General features: G+C 43.8%; 2 protein-coding genes across 4 annotated transcripts in view; one reads left to right on the top strand and one right to left on the bottom strand.

Annotated features, from left to right (window-relative positions):
• The window catches only part of Ubr1 (ubiquitin protein ligase E3 component n-recognin 1), a 131,300-nt gene extending 128,364 nt beyond the window's left edge, over nucleotides 1–2,936 (bottom strand). The window contains exon 1 of the mRNA XM_036185032.1: nucleotides 2,728–2,936. Within this exon, the coding sequence (XP_036040925.1) occupies nucleotides 2,728–2,808 (81 nt within the window). The 5' untranslated portion in view covers nucleotides 2,809–2,936. The remainder of the gene's footprint in view (nucleotides 1–2,727) is intronic.
• Nucleotides 2,937–9,009: 6,073 nt separating this feature from the next.
• The window catches only part of Tmem62 (transmembrane protein 62), a 30,612-nt gene continuing 24,850 nt past the window's right edge, over nucleotides 9,010–14,771 (top strand). For 2 of the 3 annotated variants that reach the window (XR_004944789.1, XM_036185790.1), the window contains exons 1-4: nucleotides 9,010–9,487; nucleotides 9,731–9,842; nucleotides 11,197–11,334; nucleotides 12,908–12,953. Coding sequence is in view for 2 of the 3 variants with exons in the window: in XM_036185790.1 (XP_036041683.1) it covers nucleotides 9,308–9,487; nucleotides 9,731–9,842; nucleotides 11,197–11,334; nucleotides 12,908–12,953 (476 nt within the window). In the remaining variant the exon portion in view is untranslated. Of the gene's footprint in view, nucleotides 9,488–9,730; nucleotides 9,843–11,196; nucleotides 11,335–12,907; nucleotides 12,954–14,771 lie in introns of those variants that run through there. The other variant, XM_036185791.1, reaches the window with a different exon arrangement.

Below are 14,771 nucleotides of genomic sequence, written 5' to 3' on the forward strand. Positions count from 1 at the left end.
AGCTTCTCGCACCTTTTAAGACCCAAGAATCAATTCCCTTGGTGAATTTTTCTTGAACTCAAATTATTTGTTTTTAAGCAATGGCTTTTATAAATGTCTAATAACTCTCAACTATTATTCCATTCTAATTTTTAAAAAGTTATTATTATGTGTGTGGGCAGGTGGGTGCATGTGCCACAGCGTGAAGGCCAGAAGACAACTTTGTAGAGTTGGTTCTCTCCTTCCTCATTTACATTGGTTCCAATGACCAAATAAATGAAGGTCACCAAGCTTGTGCAGTAAGCACCTCTGAGCCACCTTGCCAACACTGTCACTTCATTCTCCTTACATGTTAGGTAGTGACAGACAGTGCCGACAGAAACGTTAATAAAATGGTCTCGTATCTGCAAAGGAAACTGAGTGTAAGGCAATCAGGGACTGTACCTAGAACAGCACTCTAATGGACGGAGATCTTATTAGAGCTCTGTAGTTGTCCTGTATTTGTGACTTTGTTTCCACCAGTCCCAGCAGCGACTGGAGACACAAATTCATCAAATGGAGGTGGGGTGCTGAGGACTCAAGCTAAGCAACTTTGGCTTAACAACAGGGGTAGTAAGTAGGGAGAACAAAATGGAAAACAGCAATTTTAAACAGTACAGGAAGTAGGATGATCTCTGGGGTCAAGTAGAAAGATTCAAGCCAAAAACAACAACAACAAAAAACCAAAAAAAAAAAAAAAAACAAACAAACAAACCAAAAAAAAAAACCAAAAAAAAAAACCCAAAGGAGTTATTAGGCTTCACAGTCCTAGGTCTGTATCTACTATACCACCCTATCTTGAATCTAAGTTCTTTTTTTTTTTTTTTTTTTTTTTTGGAGACAGGGTTTCTCTGTGTAGTCTTGGCTATCCTGGATCTCGCTCTGTGGACCAGGCTGATCTGAAAAAAAAAATCACAGAGATCCTCTTGCCTCTGCCTCCCAAGTGCTGAAAGGCATTCACCACTCCCCCCCCCCACCCCAGCAGAATCTAAATTCTTTGATCATTTATATTATTTGTATCATTAAACTGAGTTCCCTGATGCTACATGACTTTGTAAATTTTAAAAAGTCTTGCCCAAAGAAATATATTACTCTTTGAAAGGAGTGTTTGCTACAGATTCTTGTCCAATTTCTATACCATTATCTCCAATTCCAAATTAATGAATGTTTTATGGTTTTATTAATGGGGTTTAATGGTGCTAGTGGGAAAGAATTAATATGGCAAAGGTTTAAATAAACATTACTCATCTTTGGCAATAGGAAACTACAACTCTTCTGACTGCAACATAGTTACAATAGATTACATAAAAAAGCACATGATTCTGTGAATCGTTTTCCTATTTATGTTTTCAGACGGAGTTTTCACTGTCTAGCCCAGAGCTTGCCTAGAACTCCTGAACTGAAGTGGTCCTTCTGCCTATGCATCAGATGCTGCAGGGATGGCAATACAGCTCACAAGAAGAGCCCTTGCCTAGCAGTGCATAAAGCCTTGAGTTTGCTCCCCAGCACTCAAAGAACAGCTTCCCTACTTGGAAACATTTTCTAGCTTCTCATCCCTTAGCATCTCTATAATTGTTTTCATCTGAACTTCACTATCAGGGTGAAATGACTTTCAACTGCTTTTCTGGATGGATGAGGAAGACCGCCAAGTGCTGACCTAGTACACACCCTTACTCCAACTCTGTCCCTGTTAGGTTTTTATCTTACAGACACTCTCTCCAGTCCCTGTGTTGACTCATTTCTGAGTCATTCTCTTGTCTCATAAAACAACGTTCAAGTGTCTGATGGGGTAAAGTAAGTCCAGAATGAGTTTATTACAAGTATGTGTGTGTAGAATGTGTTGGTGTGTGTTGGGTGTGTGTGTGTGTGTGTGTGTGTGTGTGTGTGTGTATGTGTGTGTGTGTGTCCCATACTTCTCCATATGCAGCTATAAGCAAACTAATTAAAATATGTCATGATCAACAATGAGTACTTCTTAAGCATCTCTCTCCACTAGTTAGTTGTCCGAAGGGCCCACCTCAGAACATTTGCTAACATCACCACACCTTTTAGATTACTCTGTTAGTATTCTCCCTGCAGCCCAGGCTATTGACTCAAACATGTTCACTACCTCTGCCTTCTCATTCTTTCCAAATCCAAGAGCCAAGTATAGATTCCAGCATTGGTTGACGGTCTGTCTCTCATTTCTTCACATTTAAAAGGTAGTGACAAATGGCAGATTTCCCTCACTGGGGGCCAGACCTGCAGTTCTCAAGACGCTACTATACTGGACCTCTGAAGATGACAACTGCAACACTCACTGCCACTATCAAGTCCAACCACCTATGCGATCTCACACTAGGTGCTGCGTCCTGGACTCCTATCAACAAGAAGGGTCAGCAATGCGTCCACCGAAAAAATGGCCTTCTCCAACCTCACCTCAGCTCCTACCGCAAACCCCCTAATAACAGCGTGAGTTCTTCCCACTTCAAAACAGAGACATGCGTGTCTAAGCACGTTGAGACGAATGGATGACAGTCATTATACTCGGTAGACTTGGCTGGCAGAAACGCGTGTAGGTGGCCACTAACTTTATAGCGGGGAGGGAGGCCTTCAATCCTAGGACTCCCCTTCCCCAGCCACGCCATTGAAAGCCGAGCCCCACACCCGCCGAGGCGCGGCCGGAGACTTGCGGGAGAGGACAAAAGGCGCTAGCGGGTACAGACTCACCGAGGTCGGCCGCTGAGAGGCCCGGGGAGGCTCGGGGCTGACGTCCATCCTCTCGGCGCCGTCCGTCTCGTCGTCCGCCATCTTAAGGGAAACGAACGCCCGCAGTTCCCGACCCCCGGCCGCCAGCGAGCGGAAACCTGTGGCCAGCCCGACGCGCCGGAGACGACACTTTTACGACGGCCCCTGAAGTCAGGTTTGTCGCAGCACCCGGAGCGGCTTCCGGTCGGCTTCCCGGAAGCAGGCTCCCGACCTGCCAGGCGTAGGTTCCCACCCCCCGGTGCTCAGTCCTTGGTTCCCCGAGGCTGAGCCCGGAGGGAAGTCATCGCAGCTCTGTCTTTAGCACTTTACCCAGGTAGGCGTGGTGAGATGAAAAAACCGGGAAACCTAGTCCATCTGTCGGTACAGGAAGACAAACTGGATCCAACGCCCTTATGGAAAACAACGTGAAAAGAACACGGTAGATGTTAAGGAAACATCTAGAAACATTGAGGGGGGTGGGGAAGTTGATACAAACTACATATTTATGCATTCCTGCGTCTAGATGCGAAGGAATAGTTCCGAACCCTGAGGAAGCACCCAAGACCAAGACCAGGGTTGGAGGACAAAGGGGATCAAGAACTAATTGAACATCATCTGTTTTGGATTTTGTTTTTTTACAAAATGAATAACCCAAAGTGGGGCAGTGGTGGCGCACGCCTTTAGTCCCAGCACTCGGGAGGCAGAGGCAGGCGGATCTCTGAGTTCAAGGCCAGCCTGGTCTACAGACCGAGTTCCAGGACAGGCTCCAAAGCTACACAGAGAAACCCTGTCTCAAAAAAAAAAAAAAAAAAAAACAGAAAAAAAGAAAAAGAAAAAAGTGTTGTTTACATTAATAATAATATTGGTCATTGCATTTAACTGGTTGTAAACCAGGCATCCGTGGTTTACAACTATAACGCTAGCATTTGAGAAACTGAGATAGTAAGATTGCTACAAGTTGGAAGCCAGCAGAACTACATAGTTCCAGGTTAGTCTAGCTACAGAGTGAGGCCTTGTCCAAAGCAACACAAAGCAGAACACATGTGACCCTGTATAAAAATATTTTAAGCTAATTAAAAATTTTCTCCATCTTAAACTGTAATTAGTAAATATTGGCACAAACCACATATGCAGAAGATCTTGGGGAGGGGGTCCAGTAATTTTAAGGAGTTTATTGTTATTTTGTCTTATTTTTCTTCTTCTTTTTTTTTTCTGGAACTGATGACCTAACCCAGGGCCTTGCGCTTGCTAGTCAAGTGCTCTACCACTGAGCTAAATCCCCAACCCCTATTTTAAGGAGTTTTAAGTGATCTTTGAAAGGACCCAAGCAGATGCCATAACTGGCTGCTCAGTCTTCTCTCAGGGATCAGGCCTCAATTGCAGTTTCCTGAGACTTGAGCAAGCAGGTTCTGGGAGGGTGGTGAACAGAAGACATAGTCCGTGCAGTAGATCCCTTTTTGCATGTACTCTGACTGCTCAAAGTTCAGCCAAGTGTTTACTGTCTGGGACCCCTCACTATGTCCATGGCAGCTAAAGGACAAAGCCTGGGACTTGTCCCGGACAGCCCCCAAAATGATCATTGTAACCCCCAACCAATAAATTCAAAGGTTACCCAATTAAAAGAGAACAGAGATAAAAACAAACCGATCCCAGTAGCACCCAAGCCAACCCCCCAACTGACCTTCAGGGCTTGCAGTTTTAGCCTTTAAATAGCTAGCCACACAAAGAAAGAGCAACTCCTCCCAGCCTCACTGTATTGGGTGTAGGAACGAGTTCCCTGTCTAGACTTGTAAACTTAAACAAAATAAACCTTGCTGTTGCATTCTGGACATCCACGGTCTATGATGGTCTCTTTGGGGTCATGATCTGGGCATAACAATCTTGAGAAAGTAAACTTTCAGAAAAACTGTTGTAGAATTATTCTTTCTATCTTGAGAAGATACATTGTTGGATAAAAAAAATCAAGTGACTTAAAAAAAAAATGTTTTATAAGACCAAAAAAAGAGGTGTGTGTACTAAGGCTGGGCTTGTAAAGTACTTATCTAATTAACATGCACAATGGATGTTCAAGGATTCAATCCTTAGCAACACACACACACACACACACACACACACACCACCCGCCGCCGCCGCCGCCGCCGCCGCCGCCGCCACCACCATAGACACACACAGACAAACCAATAAATGCACCTGTAGACTGGGGTTATAGTTCAGAGGTAGAGTGTTTATCTAGCATGTATATTATCCTGGACTTAACCCTGAGTTCTAAAAAAAAAAAAAAAACAAACAAAACAAAAAACCAGCTATTTTTATATTACACATGTTTAATGAAGAACACTAATCACCAAAATATTATTTTTGTGTTAATAAAAATTTTTAATGAAGAATGTTAGTCATTGTCTTACAGTTACTATTGCCATAATCAAACACCAAGTCACTTGGGGAGGAAAGGGTTTATTTGGCTTACACTTCCACATCACTGTTCAAGGCTTGCTCAGCCTGCTTTCTTAAAGAACCATGATCATCAATCAGCCCAGGGGTGAGCCCACCACAATGGACTGAGCCCTTCCCCATCAATCACTGATTAAAGAAAATGCCCTATGTGCTTGCCCACCGCCTGATCTTGTGGAGGCATTTTCTTAATTGATGTTCTCTCCTCTCGGATGACTATGGTTGTGTCAAGTTGACAAAACTAGCCAGCACAATCACCAAGATCTTTTTAATTTTGTCTCCAGCCTCACACAGAAATGAGCCATTGATGTCCCTATAAAACATACCTTTTTGTTTCAGGTAGGTATGGGTGACTTTTTAGATTTCTTTTTCTTTTTTGGTTTCAAAACTGGAAATTATATTTTGTACTTTCTAGTTTCTAATTTGTTTGTTTGTTTGTTTACAAGAAGTATGTACTAGTGTAAAAGTCTAATTTTAATTTTTTTAATTTATTTTTATTTTGTGTCTATGGATGTTTTGTCTCCATGTATGTCTATGTACCACCTATGTTCAGTACCCAAGGAGGCCAGAAGAGAGGGGTGGAACCACTGAAACCAGTTACAGATGGTTGTGAGTCACCACATGGGTGCTGGGAATTGAACCTGGGTCCTCTGGAAAGAGTAGCTAGTGTTCTTAACTGCTGAGCCATCTCTCTAGCCCCACAAAAGTCTATTTTTTAAAAATCTGTCCATCTTTTAAGAAAAGCATTTTCCTTTTTGTTTTTTTGTTTTTCTTTTCTTTTCTTTTTTTTCTCTTTTAGAGACAGGGTTTTTCTGTGCAGCTCTGGCTGTCCTGAATCTCACTCTGATCAGGCTGACATCAAACTCACAGAGATCCGCCTGGCTGTGCTTCCCAAGTGTTGGAATTAAAGGTGTGCGCCACCACCGCTCTGCAAGATAAGCATTTTCAATGTCTTCCTGCTTTCCCAACCAGCCTTTTCTTCCTGTGGGAGGAATAATTGGCTGTATACCTAGCCTCTAGAAGCAAAGTCACTGGGATTCAGTATATTTTATTTTTTTCTACTAACTGGTTTTTAAATTTAGGAGAGGGGTTGGGGATTTAGCTCAGTGGTCAAGCACTTGCCTAGCAAGCAAGCATAAAGCCCTGGGTTCAGTCCTCAGCTCTGATGGCGGGGGCTGGAGGGAAGAAAAAGAAAAAGAAATTTAGGAGAATTAGCTGAGACTTGGTTTCCTCATCTACAAAAAAAAGATGCCTTTATGATGGTTGTCAAAATTAATGAGACATTACCTAGAGCCCAGGATGCCTGGTTTCTTATAATACAGTGTTTGGTAATAGCTAAGTGAATTTATGTGTGTGATGATCTTGGATACTAAAGCACTTTCATCTTGGGGGGAAGGGATCAGGGATCAGTATACAGTCTTTCCTATGGAAGTCTTTTCGGGCAACAGCATTCCCAACCAAGTGTCTAGAGCTTATTACTGCTTGGTATCCTTAGACAGTGTCCATCAAGACTTGCCAAAAGACTTCTTTGTTCTCTGCAGATCTTATTAAGCTTGTTCCCAGTCCCATTTAGAATCTGAGAGTCCTTATTATCCCTACAAAAAATAACCTTTTCACTTAAGATAGGTAGAGTTGATTCATTTTAAAGATTTATTTGTATGTGTGAGTATGCATGTGGGCTTGCATGAGTTCATCTAGGTGTTCTTCACTGAGAGACATCTCTTCAGCCCCTAGTACAGTTTTGTTGTTCTTGTCTTTTTTTTTTTAAATCAATGGTTGAGTATTCTTATCTAAAATGTTTGAGATCAGAAGTGTTTTAGGTCTTATTGGTTTTTTTTTTTTCATCTTGGAATGTTTTTAAATAATTACTGTATATTTGGATAAGATAAAAATGTAAACACAAGATTAATTTATCTTGAGCTCAAAACCTCAGACAAGCAGCCTGTAGTCAGGTTCTGAAGTTATCACTTTGGGTTTTTGTTTTGAGACAGGGTCTCTATATAGCCCTGGCTGTCCTAGAAGCTGCCCTTGAACTCAGAGGACCCACCTGCCTCTATTGTAATGCAGGGAATAAAGGGACACAAACAACACTATGCCCAGCTTTTTAAAATTAATTGCTGAATTTTAATTGATATTGTTATTATAATATTACATATAAAAAGTAGGGTGTTCTTTTGTTGGCTTTTCTTTGTCTGGTTAGACAGAATATCATTATGTTGCCCTCCATGGCCTGGAACTTGCTATCTGTCTTCCCCAGGACTGTGACTAAAGGTGTGCCACCATGCCCAGCTGAGTGCTCATACTTTCTGTGTATCTCATGTTGGGTAAATTATTCATCCCTGGCGTAAGTTCATCCTAGCTATGATGTGATTTTTTCTTTCATGATATATTTTTTAAATATTTATTTATTTATTATGCAGTGTGCTGCCTGCATATATCCCTGCAGGCCAGAAGAGGGAGCCAGATCTCATTGCAGATGGTTGTGAGCCACCATGTGGTTGCTGGGACTTGAACTCAGGCCTCTGGAAAAGCAACCAGTGCTCTTTTTTGAGACAGGGTTTCTCTGTAGCTTTGTGACTTTCCTGGAACTCACTTGGTAGCCCAGGCTGGCCTTGAACTCACAGAGATCCGCCTGGCTCTGCCTCCCAAGTGCTGGGATTACAGGCATGCGCCACCACTGCCCGGCTCCAGTTTTATTTTTTTAAAACATTTTTTTTTTTTTTTTGAGACAGTGTTTCTCTGTGTAACCCTGGAACTCACTCTCTAGACCAGGCTGGCCTGGAACTCAGAGATCCACCTCCCTCTGCCTCCTGAGTGCTGGAATTAAAGGTGTGCACCACCATCGCCCAGCTAAACATTTTATCTTTATCGGCTGAAGAGATGCCTCAGCGATTAAGAGTACTTGTTGCTCTTGTAGAGGACCAGGATTCAATACTCAGCACATACATAGTAGTTAGTTCACAACCATCTGTAACTCCACTTCTAGGGGATCCAATGCCTTCTTCTGGCCTCCATGGACATTGCACATACGTGGTGCACAGACATACAGGCAGGCAAAACACTCATACACATAAAATAAAAATATTTTAAAAATAGTTTATAATTATGTTGTTTTGAGACAAGATCTCTCTACATAGCCCTGGCTGTCTTGGAACTCATGTAGACCCAGCTGGCATCGAATTCACAGAGCTCCGCCTGCCTCTGTCTCCTAAGTGCTGGCATTAAAGGCGTGCACCACCACACCCCACCTAAAAATATTTTATTTTTGTTTTTAATTATATGTGTGTCTCTGAGAATGGGTTTGTGCAATTCAGTGTCTACAGAGACCAGAAGAGGGCGATGTATCCCCTGGAACTGGAGCCCCCTAATGTAGGTACTGGGAACCCAGCCAGCTCTTATGCTTCCTTATGTTTTCTGTTTACATCAATGGCTTATTTTTCCAGAGATGCCTAACGAATTGAAATTGGCATAAATTACAACACTGACAATATATTCCAAAGAAATAAATCTTTTAAAAGCTCTTTGTATAAGAATATTTTTTTCTGAATAGCAATTCATAATAGAGAGTTGACAACCAATAATAAGGGTTAGATAAATTAAGGCCAGGACCAGAATCTAATTCTCCTGTAGGAAACACTGACAGGCATATCACAGTGCCACAATACCATATAAATGAGTACATATAAAATCAGGTTAAGGGAAAAGATAATTTTCACAAGATAAGAAATCCCGTGGGTCTATTTTATTCCAGAAGGATCCAGAGTGAGCCACCTGTCGCATTTGTATTTTAAGAGGCGTCCTCGCACATACTTTGATTCTCACAAGCATCCTGCACGCACGGAAGGTATCATTAACTTCGCTTTACAGGTGCAGAGGCGGCGCACCGCGGAGGTCAGGGATGCCTGACCCTGGAGGAGCTAGGTGACGTGCTGCCTCCCGGCCACCCCCCTCGCTTTGCTCTTCCTGATCCTCACTACGCTGGCAAACGCGGGGGAGCCGGGCGGCGGGGCCGCGGAGGCCGGGGCTGGGACGACGTGCGGCGGCTGCGGCGGCGGGCAGGCGGCCATAGAGGCCGGAAGTGCGGGCCGGAGCGCACCCGGGCTGCGCCGCGATGGCCGGCGTGCTGGCCCTCCGGGTGGTGGCGGGACTGGCGGCGGCGGCGCTGGCCGCGCTGCTGTTGGAACACTACGGCCTGGCTGGGCCGCCCTCGCCGCTGCCGAAGCCCCGAGACGTCCAGAGGCCGCACCCCGCCCCGGGATCAGGAGCCCACAACGTCTTCTGGGGTCTCCAGGTGACGCGGCTGGAGGCTGCGGGAGGCGAGGGAGGGCGCTGGGGCGGGGAGCCCAGCCCAGCAGGGGGCCTCCGTCGCGAGCAGACTGCGGGGTCAGCGCCCCGCTAGCTCGCTCCTTCCCCGGGGTCCCGTGCTGCATCTTTTTCTTCCCCTGCCGCACGCGAGAGCTGCTGGGGCACCCCTGTCCGTGAGGCTCTAAGTGACTCAGATAATGTGTCTCTGTCCACTGCCTGCTTTTGACAGATATCCGACATTCACCTGAGCAGGTTTCAAGATCCAGGCAGAGCGTTGGACTTAGAGAAGTTCTGTTCGGAAACTATTGACACCATTCAACCTGCTCTTGTCCTGGCCACTGGTAGGGGGGCTTCCTGTGCTGTGGTGGTAGTGTTCTGTGGTCCGTGGTGGTAGAATGGGCAGCAGCAGGTCGCTTGGGGGTGTCGGGAACGCTGTGAACGCAGCCGACAGGGAGCCCTTTGAGGTACAGGCAATTGGACTTTGTAATTGCCTTTACCGGTTGATAAATGGAGTCAGAGTCAGGATCCAGGCTAAATGCTTTGCCATCTCAAGGTTTTCTCAAAGCAGTAGGTATAAGGCTTGTGATGCGCTTATGACCAAGTGTTATCTGCCATATTTGTGTCGTGTGTCTGAGTGTGTGTGTGTGTGTGTGTGTGTGTGTGTGTTGAGTGTGTGTATGTGTGTGTGTTGATGGTGGCTGATGTCCTGTTGAGATTGAGAATTAGGAAAAGTCTTTTAACCAGGAGTCAACAGTTCTCCTTTGCTAACTAACATTTCCTGTACAAAGAGGTTAACCTTATGTTTTCAGTTGGTTTGAGGATTCAAGAGACTTCATCCCTTGGTAGTTTTCAGACTATATTTCCTATACTCTTCCAACCTGTGCACATGTGCCCCCAAAGTCTGGATCAGAGAAAAAGTACCAAGGTGAATCTGTTCATTTTATTGGGTGTTTCAGCCGCCACTCTCTACTGAAACACATTCACTCTTAAGATGAGGTATCAGGGGCTGGAGAGATGGCTCAGCGGTTAAGAGCACTATCTGCTCTTCCAGAGGTTCTGAGTTCAGTTCCCAGCAACCACGTGGTGGTTTACAACCATCCATAATTCGATCCAGCGCCCTCTTCTGGCCTGTAAGCATACATGCAGACAGAATACTGTATAATAAAAATAAAAATAAATAAAAGATGAGCTATCAGTCCTCAGATAATGAATAGGCCCCTGTTTCAGGTGTTCTGTTTCCTCAAAGAATTTTGGCATTGCATTGTTCAAACCTCACTTGCCATATGGGCTCTGAAAATAATGCTGCTTGGTCACAGCGTAAATCTTGATTTGGGGTTTGGAAAACAACTGTTGCAATAGGTAATAGTCACTAGCCAGAATGTTGCAACATCTCATAAAGGAGTCTCATTTAGTCTAGTGATGAATTTTGTACTGTCCTCTCTAAGACTTTTGTTTACAACTCATTTCTAATATCACAACAGACTGCATAAACATTGGTTAACCTATAACAGTAGAGCCCTTGCTGAGACAGTCTTTTTAGTGTAGATGGCTCACTTTGGACATATGTGGACTCTTAATTGATTTTATGTGTGTGCGCTGAGTAGTTGTAGAATTTGTGTTCCTTCGGCATGCTTGTTTGTTAGAATCCCCTGGAGTTTACTGTACATTGCAGGTCAATTCTGTGTAAACCCACAGGAGACCTGACAGATGCCAAAACAAAGGAACACTTGGGATCCAGACAACACGAAGTAGAATGGCAAACCTACCAGAGAATCCTGAAGAAGACAAGAGTCATGGAGAAAACCAAGTGGCTGGATATCAAAGGAAATCATGGTAAAAGCCAAGAGCCAAACAGAATCATGTGTGTGTGTGTGTGTGTGTGTGTGTGTGTGTGTGTGTGTGTTCCCTTCAGAAACATAGATTTTCTAGTTTAGATTATAAAGTTATAAAATGGAATTTGTAACATAAATTTAGATATAGTGAAGGCCATATGATATTAAACATTTAACATATAATATTAAAACTTCAGAGGCCAGTAGATGTCTGTGAGTTTGAGGCCAGCATAGTTTATATATCAAGTTCTAAGTCAGCTAGGTGACATAGCAAGACCCTGTCTCAAAAAGAAAAAAAAAAATCCGAAACATTTAGATGTCACTCTGAGCCTTTCAGGTGAAAGTTGGTATGATGTTTTCTTCTTTACACAGAAGAAAGAATTCTTCAGAAATTCTTGTGGGTAGATGTTTAAAACAAACAAACAAACAAACAAACAAACAAAACCCTACATTTTGTTAAATGAAAAAAGCTAAATCTACATCTTCATACTGTATGATTCCATTTTTTGGTTTTGTTTTGTTTTTCGAGACAGGATTTCTCTATGTAGCTTTGCGCTTTTCCTGGAACTCGCTTTGGAGACCAGGCTGGCCTCGAAACTCACAGAGATCTGCCTGGCTCTGCCTCCCAAGTGCTGGGATTAAAGACGTGGGCCACCACCGCCCGGTTTATGATTCCATTTATATGACATTCAGGAAAAGGTAAAACTATAGGCAGAAGTGGTTGCCAGAGGTAGGGATAGAAGGAGAAACTGATTTTAAAGGCATTAAGAAAATTTTGGGTGTGATTAAACTGCTCCATGTTGATTGTGATACACCACTGTGTGTTTGTCAGAATCCGTAGAACTGACTCTGAGAAGATGGCTCAGTTGGTAGGGTGTTTGCCTAGTATGTATGCCACACTTGGTTGGATTCCCCAAAACTGCATACCGGGTGTGGCAACATTCCTGAAGCAGAGGCAAGAGCATCACAGACAGATTCAAGGTATTCTCTCTAGAATAGGGAGTTCTGGGCCAGCCTGGACTAGACTGTTTAGAAGCACTGGTGGTGGATGTATAGATCAGGCATGGATTCATCTCTTTCTGCCTCTGTAATCCCATGGTTGAAACAGCAGCAACATGACTGGTATGATAGCACATGCCTGTCCTCCCAGCACCAGGGAGGCTGGATGAATGTGAGTTTGAGGCCACCATGAGCTACCTAGCAAGCTCTAGGCAAGCAGCAGCAGCAGTCTAGTCTTAGAACTTTCAAAGGGACTTGTTCTGATCAAAACTACAATGTGCCTACTATTCTTCAGTATAGTAGGTGCCTTAAAGCTTCCAGACAATCTGAGTTTGGTGAAGTTACAGTTACTAATATATCCAGTTGAGTGGCACTCTGCCATTTAAAGTGTTATAGAAAGTACTGTATTCTTTTTTTGGAGCTGAGGATCGAACCCAGCGCCTTGCGCTTGCTAGGCAAATGTTCTACCACTGAGCTAAATCTCCAACCCCTGAAAGTACTGTATTCTTATGTCATTGACATGTTAGCATTTTTTTTTTTTTTGCATAGATGAATGTTTGCTTTTTTTCTTTTAGATGCATATAACATTCCAAGTCTGGAGAGCATCACGAATTATTACAGGTACCCAAATGAAAATGAATGTAATACAGACCACTAAGTACAGTCTGTCAGAAGGAGGGTATGGTCCATCCAGTGAATGAATGAAATCATTTTTAGCAGATGAAATTTCTGTTTAAAGAACTTTGGCTAATTTAGAAAATGAGCTTGTGTGTGTGTGTGTGTGTGTGTGTGTGCGCGCGCGCACGCGCGCGCGCATGTTATAATCAGCCCTTCTTAAAAAATATTTTTCTCTGCTTTGATTCTTTTTAGATTTTGCTGTATTTCCTAGGTTGGTCTGAAACTTCTAATTCTCCTTCCAGCCTCAACCTTTCTTGTGCTAAGAGTGTAGGCATGAGCCACCATACCTGGCTCTCTCTTTCCCTTCCTTCCTTCCTTCCTTCCTTCCTTCCTTCCTTCCTTCCTTCCTTCCTTCCTTTTTTTTTCTTTCCAGAGCTGAGGAACAAACCCAGGGCCTTGTGCTTGCTAGGCAAGCGCTCTACCACTGAGCTTCTTTCTTTCTTTTGAAATAGTCTCACTATGTAGATCAGGAACTCACAGAGATCTTCCTGCCTCTACCTTAGGAATGCTGGGATTAGGGTGTGAGCTGCCACACCCAGCTTCCTTTAGTTCCTTTGGTTTTTCACTCCTACGAAGTAGAAGTCATTTAGATCACAGCTTGTAGCTGGACTACTGAGGCCAGTGGGTTTTCAGAATACTGAGCTGCTGATTCTGTCAGCCTCTGGAGTGGCCGCAGAGACCAGTGGTTATCCATGGCTGTTATATCCTTTCATCTGACTAATATAAACATTACATTTTCTTCATATGTCCTGAAGGTGACTTTGCCTGGGAACCTCTGTATTAGAAGCAGTCTCTAGTCTAAGTGTGTTGGGATACTCTTTTGGGTGCAATTTCACTTTCAGCTCCAGGCTATTGAGGAGTTTTATCGTGCTTCGTCATGTAATCGAGTCCTAGATGTTCGATAAGATCTCTTCACTAGTTGTGTGGTCTCAGGGGTAGAAGAGCTGTGCTTACAAATGGCCCCTGCCTTCAAGGAACTTATCTTGTTAATACTTAAGGGAGAGAAGGGGTGTCAGGAAAGCATTAGAAAAGAATGTGAAGGAATGGCTGATGAAATGCTGCATTGTTTGGGTCACAGGAGACTCACTACAAGAAGTCAGAAAAGGTAGAGATCGTCACAGGATGGACACGGAAAAAGCCTTATAAAAAGGAGTGAAATGCTCTTAAAAGATGGGCTGTGGTTGCAGGTCCATTCCACTGGCTTTCTTTTCTTTTCTTTTTCTTTTTTTTTAAGATTAATTTATTTATTATGTATACAGTGTTCTGCCTACATGTACGCTTGCAGGCCAGAAGAGGGCGCCACATCTCATTATGGATGGTTGTGAGCCACCATGTGGTTGCTGGAAATTGAACTCAGGACCTCTGGAAGAACAGCCAGTTCTCTTAACCACTGAGCCTCTCTCCAGCCCCCATTGGTTTTCAAACTTAGTTTGCAGAATAATTGCCAGGGGTAGATTTTTTTTTTTCCTGGAGCTGAGGATCGAACCCAGGGCCTTGCGCCTGCTAGGCAAGTGCTCTACCACTGAGCTAAATCCTCAACCCCTCCAGGGGTAGATTTTTGATAAAAGTCCCAAGCTTTTCTCCAGGTGTTTGTTCTGCTGGGTATTGACCCCAGGGCTTTGTGCAAACCGGGCATGGTGGCACAGGCCTTTAATCCCAGCCCTTAGGAGGCAGAGGCAGGCAGATCTCTTGTGAGTTTGGGGCCAGCCTGGTCTACATAGTGAGTTCCAGGCCAGCTAGGGCTACACAGTGAGACTCTGT

Source organism: Onychomys torridus, chromosome 4 (genome assembly GCF_903995425.1).
Source record: "Onychomys torridus chromosome 4, mOncTor1.1, whole genome shotgun sequence".
NCBI classification, from domain to species: domain Eukaryota; kingdom Metazoa; phylum Chordata; class Mammalia; order Rodentia; family Cricetidae; genus Onychomys; species Onychomys torridus.